This window comes from Ammodytes marinus (assembly GCF_949987685.1).
Source record: "Ammodytes marinus genome assembly, chromosome: 1".
In the NCBI taxonomy this organism is placed as follows: Eukaryota; Metazoa; Chordata; class Actinopteri; order Uranoscopiformes; family Ammodytidae; genus Ammodytes; species Ammodytes marinus.
The window spans coordinates 31,540,142-31,552,258 of record NC_137230.1 but is presented as its reverse complement, the minus strand read 5'-3'; the positions used below and the strand labels follow the sequence as shown (position 1 = coordinate 31,552,258).

At 41.8% G+C, this 12,117-nt stretch overlaps 1 protein-coding gene across 1 annotated transcript; it reads right to left on the bottom strand.

The window, feature by feature from the left end:
• Window positions 1-4,892: 4,892 nt before the first annotated feature.
• On the bottom strand, window positions 4,893-10,777 carry cmtr2 (cap methyltransferase 2). Its single transcript, XM_080024815.1, has 3 exons — window positions 10,462-10,777; window positions 9,151-10,095; window positions 4,893-7,242 (listed from the first exon to the last, which is right to left on the bottom strand). The coding sequence occupies exons 1-3, from the start codon at window positions 10,774-10,776 to the stop codon at window positions 6,199-6,201; spliced, it is 2,304 nt and encodes a 767-aa protein (XP_079880941.1). The 5' UTR covers window position 10,777; the 3' UTR covers window positions 4,893-6,198.
• Between the last annotated feature and the right edge of the window lie 1,340 nt (window positions 10,778-12,117).

Genomic DNA, 12,117 nt, shown 5'->3' with positions numbered 1-12,117 from the left:
TTATCGAGTAAATCCTGCCGCCAGATGTGACACGGCTCATATCTCTCTTCTTTCCAATTCAAAATGTGATGCATGTTCACTGTGATTTGAGATGATCCATCTTTGGTCTATACGAGAACGACAAATAGAGTTTGTTGTTAGGCAACAGCTGCAGGAGGAGAGGGAGCGAGTCGTTTGCATGGCCGCAGTGTGGCTGTGACAGTGAGCAGATGTTCACTGGGATTGTTTAGTGGCGTGTTGTTCATTTATTCTCCGTTCCTCGTCGAGCCGAAGCCAAAACATGACTGTCATCCTCAACATTCATCGACCATAAAGACCACCCTTAAAAGCTTGTCATGTATTAAGCTTGTATATTTCATCGCCATTTTTCTGTTGTCATATTATATTGTAAATTATGAATCAAGAAAAATAAGACCATGATGTTGGCATTAAATGTGGTGCTTTATATGTGTTTTTTTGCATTGGCCCTGGGTACAATTAGTAAAACGTGTTAATTTTTGAGTTTTTCAGGTCATGCTGCAGAGCCAGGCTAGTTGTTTCCTAATGTTTCTAGTCTTTATGCTAAGCTAAGCTAAAAATCCCTCTGCTGTAGTTTCCTTTTAACTGTATTGACACGACTTCTCTTCTAAACTCCAAGCAGGAAAGTGAATAAGCGTATTTCCCCAAAACTATTCCTATAACTGTTGACTCATGTCCTGATAATAAAGGATTTGAGACCCTTGACTAGGCTTTTGTCACTTGCCCTGAACACCCTGAGTTCACTTAAAAGCCACAACCTGTTTCACATTTTGTCACAGAGCGAAACACAATGAGTCTTCAACACAATGACTTATTATTGAATTATTCGGCCTATAACCCTGACGGTAGCAAGAAAGGTTGGCTGCAAATCCACTTTATTTCTCTTACAGATCAGTGACTGCTGTTATGGAGGCGAAGGGATTTCCCACCAGTCTGTTGTGGAAAGTGCAGTAATTTATAATTATCAATAAATAGAATATCTGTCCATCCATCCATCTATCTATCTATCTATCTATCTATCTATCTATCTATCTATCTATCTATCTATCTATCTATCTATCTATCTATCTATCTATCTATCTATCTATCTATGCTTCTCCCATAATGAGAGGAGATTCTATAAAGACAGTTGACTGACTAGTGCTGAACACATTCAGCTCTGTGGGGAGGACAACCCTCCTCCTCCTCTGTCTTATCTTTGATGCATAATGAGAGTTTCACTTCATCTGATCCATCAAATGTGCTTTGGCGAGTCTCCACTCTGCAGCGGTGGGAAAAACCAAAACACTTGCCAACCGAAAACGCTGCTATTGTTGAGCTACACTGCATTCAGTCATATTAATACAGACATTCTTGTTGTTATTTAATTATTTTTATCAATATGAATTTGAATCAAAATTGTTTTTTTATCATATGTATCATCTGAACAGCTTTAATAAGTTCTCTTATATTTATTTTCATTGGATGATTTTATCAACACACTGTACCACTGTTTATATACTGCATATGGCTACAACACATTTGTCATTGTCTTCTTCCTCTGTGCACACATCAGTAGTATCTACAATGATTAGGCAGAGTTGTAGGTCAGCAACTCCAGCAAAGAAGCAGTTAAATTAAGTTAGAAACTACATCAAAGTGTTTCCTCCTTGATTAAATCCAAAGTGAGTTCAGAACACGGTTCACAAGTTCAACATCGGATCACTTCATCCTCAGAGATTGGACTGTAGTCAGCATCAACCGCAGAGACAAATACTGGTTTGCTGGCGCTGCCGTGTGTGTGTGTGTGTGTGTGTGTGTGTGTGTGTGTGTGTGTGTGTGCATAAAGGACAGAGTGGTGACGGAAGAATATTGCACTGCGGACAGATTACATTCTTGCTAGTACACAATACCACCCAATCACTTGACTCAATCACACACACAACTCCCCTTTCACCACACCTCAGTGTATGCAGTGTACACAATATTTATGAGCTTTTTTTTCTAACTGTTCTGCATTCAAATAAAGAGTGGAAAAAAAACTTAATTAACAATTTGTGTAAACTGTCTAATCTGTTGTTTGTGTGGGCGATGGAGGCTCGGGAGTCACACATACAGAGAGAGAGAGAGAGAGAGAGAGAGAGAGATTAGGGGACAATGACTTGCTGATTTGCTCTTTGATCCCATAATCAAATATAATCCTCAACATAACATGAGCAGATACTCCAGAGGCGATATAGACTGACAAATGAAGAACCACAAGTTACATTTGCTGATTATTGTGTGATAATTCTTGTTTGAACTGCTCACTGCTGAACACAGGACAAATTGCCAAGAGATTCATGCCTGTTTGACCTGTGAGTTTGCTTTGTGCCTTACATTGATGCTGTTGTACTACTTTGTCAGGAAATATAAAAATGTTGCAATATACCACCTTAAAACCAAGATGTGTAAACTAAAAAAAGAGAAGTACTGTATAGTATGTCGTTATCAAAGTATAGCCAAGGTGCAGCGTTAATATCAACGTTTAACAGTTTAACACTAAGGATGTATGGCAAGATAATGACTGTATCAGCTTTGGAGGCAGATTGTACATTTGTATTATCTTTTATTTTGTTTATAATAATCATATGATTTTCTGTTAAGTTATATTTTCAGCAAAAACAGAATTTTCTTCTGTGATCCTACCAATCATTATTATCCATCCATTCATCCATCCTTCTATATTTCTATCCATCTATCTTTCATTCTGCTGTGCCAGCAGACTGTAAATCCAGTGTGCAGTACTTGCAGCTCCACATTTCTTACTGCAGTGTAAAAGTCACCCTGAAAACCACTAAAAAACTGTTACAACCATAAGATAATAGTCGGAATGAATGTAGCCATTCATCTGAATTCTCCCATTTATATAGATGAACAAATATAGTCATCAATCTGAAAGCAACAGTGGACGATTAGTGAAAGATGCACACCATCCAGTACCTCTCATAATTTCTTTGTATTTTTCCAGTTTTGAAGTACATGGTTTTGTTAGATTGTTTGGTCGCTCTTACTGCCACCAATCAGTTTGGGATCCTCCGGTCTAGGCTAATAAAAGTCAAATGTAGAGTGAAATATGGAGCTGAGCCTGACAAACTGAGTCTGAAATGTACTAAAGAAGTAGAGCGCTATACAGGAGATAAATCTTTCCTCTGGTGCCACCGTCAGACGGGACGGTTTCGACGTTTCTGCCCCATCAGTGGTAAAATAAGCCAGACATTTTTGACAATGGATCAATACAAGTCTCCCCCTTGGTGCACCTGCATGAGAAGTGAATCTGCTGAGGTTCTAAGAATAGAAAAGATGTCACTCCAGTTTTCATCCAGCTCTCTTGTTTTGTTTTCTAGTGTGTAATGAACATTACAGTCTGACAGGCCTTGTATCAAGTGGTAGACTTGTGGTTTAGGTTCTGAAACAGTGTATAAAGATATTTGCTATTGTGTTTAGAAGACACATCTGTCCTACATTTTTCAGATAACACTTCTTCATGGCTTCAAATATATTCAAGCAACGCTCCAAACGCTTTCGACCGATATGCAGATTTTCCTTATTTTCACAGAACAGAAAACGTAGACTTCATGTCATCAGTCAGTGCACATCTTTATTGTTTTTGTAAGAAAATAAAACTCCACGCTACACATTTCAATGATGTTATAAAGCAGACAAAACACATTTAAAAAAAAACTACAAATGAACTGAGGACGACTATATGTGTTTGCACGTGTCTTTCCTCTGTAGCTCCCTGGTTGCTTCACTCACAGTATAAAACATCTTTAGTGCACGAGGGCTGTGAAGTTGGACACAAAGGAGAGAAATTAATTGCTAAACAGTATGTCGGCTAGAAGCTGCATGATGGCAAAAAAAGAAGAAGGAAAAAAAGATTATGAACATCCTGGGATAAGATAATGTGTTGTGCAACATGACAACAGGCCCTTCAGGGTAAAACTCCAGGGTTTTTTACGATGTGGACTTCAACACAAACCATCTGTGAGTGACAGGAGGTTTGGTGCTCAGGGTTGGACTGTTGTTTATTCAGCTTCACTGAAACCCTCAGTGAATTCAGTCACGGATGACTTCTGCTGATCAAGAACCGAGAGTAATTTGTATTTTCATGCGATGCAAGTTTGTCTCATCTGACAGTGTTTGTTCTCGCCTGCAGGTTGTCTCAAGATGTACTATGTGGCACGCTAACATTTCGTCTGAACTGAGACAATAAGGAAGATGTTTTACATACTTATCCAGTGAAGTCACAGCCACATTAAAGCCCAGCTTATACACTGACCCGCAAAAACTACTAAAGAGATCGCCGAAACTACTACAATTGGGTAACCGTTAAGAACTGTCCAACGCATTATTAAAACCTGTAAGCATAGTGGTGAACCATCACCTTCAAGGAAGAAATGTGGTCAGAAGAAAATCTTGAATGATCGTGATGGGAGATCATATGTTTGGTGAAAGCAAATAGTAAAAAATCAACAGTAGAACCCCACAGTTATGTTTGATAGTGAAAGTAGCAGCATTTCCACATGCGCACAATGCAAATAAAACTCAAGGAATTGGGACTTAACAGCTGTGTAGCCTTAAGAAAACCACTCATCAGTGAGGCAAATATGAAAAAATGCTTTAATTTGCTATAGTGAATATAAAAATCGGACTCAAGAGAGAGCAATGGATAAAGGTTTTGTGGTCCAGAGATTGATGGGTGCATCAGGGTAAGAAGAGAGGTGAAGGAAGTGATGTTGCCATCAGGCCTAGTGCCTACTGTACAAGCCTGTGGGGAAAGTGTACTTCCCCCACAGGCTTGTACAGTATGACATGGGATTGCTTCAGTTGAGCAACCTTATGTGCCAAAAAATCGGACCAAAACAATGTCACAGCAAATGCCTGCCGTAATCAAAGTTAAAGGTGGTCCAATGAAATATTATAGTTTGACTTTTTTTTTTTTTTTGGGCCAGGCAGGCAGTTTACATCGGCATGGTATATTATTGGCTGGTTTTAGTTTATCACAGATTTATAAGTCTATACTGTATACTTCAGAAGTCAGTCCCAGTTTGAGCTGAGAGGCAGATGATTGGATGGATGTGATTGACTGAAAGGTGTTAAGGCGGTGACTACACCATTGTCTCAAAATGATGGTTTTATCGATTTATTTCCAACTTTTAATTCAAGTGATTATTTATTTAAAACGTAACACTCCGGTGCTCCACACTCACCCACATATCTTGAGCTCAATTCTTTTAATAACCAAATGCAAAGACATTTAAAATATCAATACCTCTAAATTCCATCAGTCAGGCTTTAATCTGCACTTATTTTGAATTTACGATGGGATGAACTTCTACCATGAACAGGATGAGTAGGCCATAACAACAGAAGGAAAAGCCTCAAAACAAGTGACCTGTCCTTCTAAGTGGATGAAATGTCTGGTTCATTCACATTACAATATCGATATATCTGTGATGAGTCAAAATGGGATCTTATTATCTCCGATGCAAATATATCAGTCAGGCTATTATTCAGTTTAACCACACACTATATTGTTTTCCATGCTTTTGAGCAGTATTAACCCGGTCTAAAAAGTTGTTCAAATGTAATTTAAAAACCCTGCCTGTACGACACCATCCTTCAAAAGTCGTTTTAGTTGCTACCTCATTACAGTGAGTCCCAGGGGAGTCCCTCACATTCAGTATCCAATAAAGTCATTGGACTCCACCGCATCCACACATAAGTCTGTTGTTTACAGGTCTGGGGGAGAAATACTAAAAGATGGATAAAGCCTTTTGTGGCTCCAGAGGGAAATCTGAGAAATGTACCCCCTCGAGGAGTTTTGTTGCATTTTGGGTAATGTAGGCAATAGGGCTGTGCTTAACAATCCAAACGGCAATATATTGTGATATTTATTTTTAATTTATTTGTGATTTCTGTATCTTTTTCTAGCTCAAAAAATCCCCCAAAAAATATAATGGTTTTAGAACTACACCCTCTGCTCCTGTAGATGTCAGAACACTGTTACTTAGTAGTTTTTGATAAGCAAGATAAATTAATGGAATAAAAAAAAAGAAATCCCTGATTCTTTTAATAAGTCCATTCATTGTGAGTCTGACAATGTTAATATTGTTCAGACACTAACTGATGGAAGCTCATGTGTGCTGATTGACTCCACTACGACTGCATGAGCAGATGCAGCTTCTGCTTGATGATTTCAGAGTTCATGGTCCTGAGGAACTCCGTCAGTCCACTATTGAGCAGCTCCTCCATGGGGACAAACTGCAGAACCTGCCTGTCACACGCAGGCAGCTTCTCTCCTGAGTCCTCCTCTGTTCTTAACAGCTGACCCATCTGGTTAAGGACATCAGTGAGGAAAGGCAGTATTCGTGCGGCGGCTTTGGGGCAGAAGCCGACACACACCAGCACCGTCCCCACTGTGCCCGATGGGGGCGGACACCTGAGCGTGACTGAGCCAAAACACACATGCAGGCAGAGCACCACAGCTGCTGTAACACGGGTGAGGGCACAGAGCACAGGCAGCAGCAGGACGTCCCCCGAGCTCAAGGTCTCCAGGGAAAACACAAGGCAACCTAAGAGCTGCTGCTGGTAGTGCGGCGCCCCGTCGTGCAGTGTGTCGCTGCCTGTTTGAGCAAACGAAGGCTCTGCAGAAAACGTTAAGACTAAATCCCCAGACTGGCTCTCACTGGCCCCCCACACGGAGCTACTGCCAAACACCAAACATTGTCTGCTCTTTCTGTGCCCTTCACTGTGGCAAAGACCTGCAACGTCGGCCAAGATGGAGGCCGCGCAAACAACTCTGCAAGAGTCGCACGGGGCCGTTTGAGTCCAGTCTACTGCGCTGTCCGTCAGAGCTTCGTTCAAGTGGTTTAACAATCCTATGTCACAGAAGGGAGAGTTTTTGACTTCGGGCAGAGCGGCCCCGGCTATAACGTACCATGACTGGACATGACACCCGGTTAGGGGTCCTTCAAGCACGCAGCCCGTCCCCCCGGCCTCAGTGTAGTGTGTGTGTATCCAGGCGCCGTGGCAACCCCTGTGGATGCGCTCCCTCCAGCCCAGGCTCTGTAACTCCCTGCGCTGGTTGAAGGAGCCTGTTTGCTTCTTCTGTCCCAGGGGCCGGCCCGCGGAGACACTGCCGCACGCAGCGGGACACACAGTGTTACGAGAGACCCATCGAGCACGCGGGAGGAAGCTCACCTGTAAAAAGAGACGCTTGTTTAAATTCAGTTTAAGACTTTTTGAACTATACATAAATGCTATTTTTTTGAGGGGGGGATTTCAAATGTGTTATTGGAGGATAAACCCCTTAAGATACAGCATCTCATTTTCGAGGGGGTCCTCAGGAAAACAACAAAAGAAACAAACATTAAGCAAATTAAATATACAAGGGATAAAAATACAATGAAAGAAAACAAACTATTACAAAGACAAGCACATACACACCCAGGCTCTCACATTATCACCAAAACCACCCATTGCAATACATCAAAATGAGTACAAATTAGTAAATGCACAGTGCTCTGTAGGCACACTCACATGCTCACAATGACAATGCAAAAACGCAGATGCTACGCAGGTATAATGTTTACTATGTGGACCATGTTAGCGTGCTGTGATGGCATACACACATTTGTTAATTGGCACAAAACACAGCCGCTCCCTAAAGCCATGCCGCCACACTAGCACGGCTAAAGATAAACAAATGAAAAACTGATTAAGCTGCATCATTTAGCAGCAAAACTTCCTAACATTCACTAGTCGTTGGTTAGAAAATGTTTCTTTTCTTGCTTTAATAGATTTAAAAGTTAATTATATTTTCATTTTTCTATAAATAAAACCTTGGATGAAGTGCCACTTTACACGGTTAACAGATCAAACTAATACAAATAATAAATAGTGCTCCTCTCAGTGCTCTGGCCTGATCCTCTCAGTAGACCTCAGGATCAGGCCAGACTTTAAAGAGTGACTGCTTCCCTAAAACATTGTCTATGCTTAGCTCCTGTCCTTAACTTCTCACCTTTCTGCAGGTGGACTCCTTAATAGTTATATAATATGTTTTGCAGCCATTGTTGCCACTAAGTCTTCTCAGAAAAGCACATAAACATCCATTGAAACATCTTTGGTGAAGTTTACTGGAGCAGGGTAACACAGTGGCTGCCAGAGGAAAAGTAATAATGAATGAACGCCTCTTCCAAGTTAGAAAAACTCAAATTAATTAAAGGCCACTAAGTTTTTAATCAGCGGTTTAACTTCTGGACTCAAACAGAGCAAGTCTGTACTCTGCACTGCAGTTCTTCTGGACATGTTTCTCATTTCTCATGGGTAAAATACATTTAAAAGGATTCAATTTAATTATATTGAAGAATTAGTTTGCAAATAATCCCACTACGACAAGTTTAAATAATGAGATAACCATTATATGATATTTTAAAGCTTGACTTTTAGGTGAAAAGTCCTTAAAGTTCCCCCGGAAAATAAAGGAAAGTTGAACTTCTACAATTGCTTTTGCTGAAACTAATGAAGACCATGTGATATGATTTAAAGCCACTGAATGGATCTCCAGGTGAAACTGTGTTGTCAGCTGCTGAAAGGTCAAGAATGAACTTTAAAGATCACGGTGATACACACTGCAGGCAAAACATATTTTTAAGCACTGGTCAATTTTGAGATTTTTGTCTATTTTGCATTCATACCATGTCTGTTTCATTCTGGTAGAAATAAATAACCAACTGGCAAAGTTTCTTGATGATATCTATAAGTTGCAAATTGTTACCCTATTCACCTGCAGTGTCTTGCCTGAAGTTTATTTTTAATTTATTTATTTTTTAACCTTTATTTATACAGGTAAATTCCATTGAGACCGGAGAGTCTTTTGCAAGGGAGACCTGTTCCCATTTACACGTTACCATTCACACACTCAGTTATACACCGATATCAGGCTAACTAAAGACACTCACACGAGGTAAGGTGGGTGAAGTGTCTTGCCCAAGGACACAACAACCATGACACAAGTGGTAGGGCGGGGATCGAACCGCCAACCCTTTGATCATTGGCCGACCCGCTCTACCACCTGAGCCACAGTTTGCCCCCATGATATGTTCCTACCTGGAAGCGTTGCAGGTATTCCTGAGCAGTACAGTCTCTGATGTGCTCCAGCCTCTGCCTCTGCTCCGTGCTCATTCCCTCAAACAGACGCATGTTCTCTGTGATGGTCTCCACCTGCTGACTGTGGAAGTAGGAGCACACCTCTTCGTGCTGTTTCACAAACGACTCCGGGACCAGTGAGTTTGGGAAAAGTGCCTCTCGTTCGGCCAGACTCGGCCCGTAGTGACGAATCAGTTTTGAGAGCAGAGGCCTCACAGCTTCCTTTCCGTCGTAGTTCAAACACACCACGTAAACCTCAGAGTTTCCTGCTTTGCTGGTGGCCGGTTTGAAGACGTTGACTGTCTGGAAACAGCAGTTCAGCAGGTACAGTAGGCAGACGGATGAGTGTTCGTACAATGTGAACATTTTCAGCACAAAGGAGCCTCCGTGGCTTAGTAGCAGCAGTGCAGCGGTGACCTCGCAGTAATGCAGCGAGGTCACCAGCGCCTCCTGCTCGTCTGGCTTCTCCTGACAGTCAAAACTTCCGTCCGCCGTCACCAAATCAACTCTACGCATGTTTGTTACGAACGCCTGCAGCCCCAGCACATGCTGCTGCACCATGACGTTGCCCGTGTTATCCGAGCCAAAGAACCACCATGGTAACGTGTTGGCGATTAACCGATCGTCTGCGATGGTGAAGCCCCCTCCGTTGGCCTCGTGGTAGGGGTTGAGTGTGTTGGCGGCCCAGGTCCAGTCACAGTAGCGGGTGGAGTCGCGTGTCTTTACGTAGTGGTTCAGAGCGGTGATAAAGGCCCCCGGAGCCTCACACAGGTGCACCGTGTTCAGCTCCCCGCTCTGAAGAGCCTCCGCTGGGAGAAGGTCGAAGGTTCCCAGGATCTCAAAGAACTTGCACCAGGCCTGGGTGCAGATCTCTGCGTTGGCGGCGGAACGTACCGCAGCGATCACCTTAAGATAGAATAAAATCAGTGTTTCATTAATATAGCCCAATGTCACAAATAGCCTTCACACTCCGTACACAATATGACCCCCCCCCGTGACCTTTTTAGTAGTGAATTTTTTCTACAGCACACTCATAGTATGTACAGGTAGCAGATCGTGAGGAAAAATGTATTGTATTTTACAAAAAGTGATTTCTGACAACAAACATTCTCCAAAATCGCTGACTCCAACCTAAACGGAGAAAAAATATTGAGAAACCTCGGGAGAGGGACAGAGGACAGACGGCCAAGCAAAAGATGTCAGGTGTACAGAACTGACCAATAGAAAAATGTGGTTTGATGCAGATAATGAAACATGACTACTATAGCATACCTTCCCGGCCCTATTGGTGGAGTTGGTGTGCTGGTGCCAGACTTGAACGTTCTTGTCACTGAGTTGGTTCTTCACATGGTTCAGTGATGCCTTCAGGGCCTGCAGTCTACTGTGCTCCTCCGCAGGGTGTGTGAGGGCAACGTTTGGGTCGGGGATGCACCACTCCCCGTTTGACGGTTTGACATAAGTCCTGACTTTATTAAAAAGACCTTGAATCTCAGCCTGTGTTTGGGGGTCAACCACCACTGTGTCGTTGTAATGATGATGATGCTGCAGCTTGCCGCCTTTCCTCTTGGTTCCGTTGCCTGAGCTCATTCTTCACACCTGTTGTAGCAGAACAAAAAGAGTTAAGAGAATGACCTGTTTACATGGCACAGGTAGAGTCAATCTTAAGAGAAACATACATTACTTCACAGTGAATTAAACAGAGGCCAAGCTCTGCGACCCTTTATTTTCCTCGACATGCCCGAGTGATGCTGAATTACTCACGTTGACTCATTGTGATGTGGTGCCTTCGGGCAACGGGGCAAAGTGGAAATACTGGGGATTACCTAACCAGGCCCAGCTTTACCCATTCAGGGTAAAAACAGACTTTATACATCACAACTGTATCCACAATATTGGTTCTGTCATTTTGGATCAACCTGGCAAAATAACTTCATTCAGGATGTTCTAAAGTTCCATCTTCTCTTATCTTTCTTTGTGAAAAAGTATTTATCTGACAATCCAGTGGCTCTTCAAACGATATATTTTATAGTTATATTGATAGAGGGAGAATTTCTTCAACCCAGAAAGCAAAGAAATGAACAAAAGTCAGAGATGCACAACCCTAAACTGCTCCTAATAGTTGTGCAGCACCCTGCATGCTAGCCTGCTGCCATCCATGTGTCGGTTTTTATATGGATGAGGAAATGAGCAGCTTTTACCCTGAGGCTCTGGAGAAAAAGTGCTTTATAAAATGCACTCCATTTACCATTAACAACAAAGTATTTGTCTATTGCTTTTGTTTACCATTCTATGACTAAATTCACATCAATCTGTGAGGCTTTTACTAGGCCAACATGTGTGCGCTGAAAATACTTCTTATCAATCTATGTAATCATCATTGAACAATTTCTAAGCCATGACGTGAATATAATTTACAGTCAGACTCAATTCAACTCCTAGGAGCTCATTCTCTGCTCGCATGCACGTGATGGAGATGAAAAACAGTGGGCAGCAGGGAAACGTATTTCTGGGTCATTTCTTGATTACTCTTCGTGATGAATGGCAAATTGGCCATATATCGTATTTAGCTAATGGCAGCACATGAATCAATTAGTTAACATACATCACATAGTTGAGCACACGATGGTGTGTGTATGTCAGTCTACTGTTTGCTGTGTTCAGTAAACGGTTCAGCTGCTGTTCACATAAAACTAACAACAGAATGTTACGGTTGTATCCATATAATACATCAAATAAACTTTGAGTAAAAGACCTTTAAGAGAAGGTATGCACTGATTGATGATTGATTATCATCTCATGTGCTGTAAGATTATAAATAATCAGCTCAGCCTCAGCTTAACACAAGCCTCAATCACCATACTAAGACATTGACACCAGATTTTCATTAGTTATATGCCTCCCAGCTACAGTAAAATTAATTATTTAAAA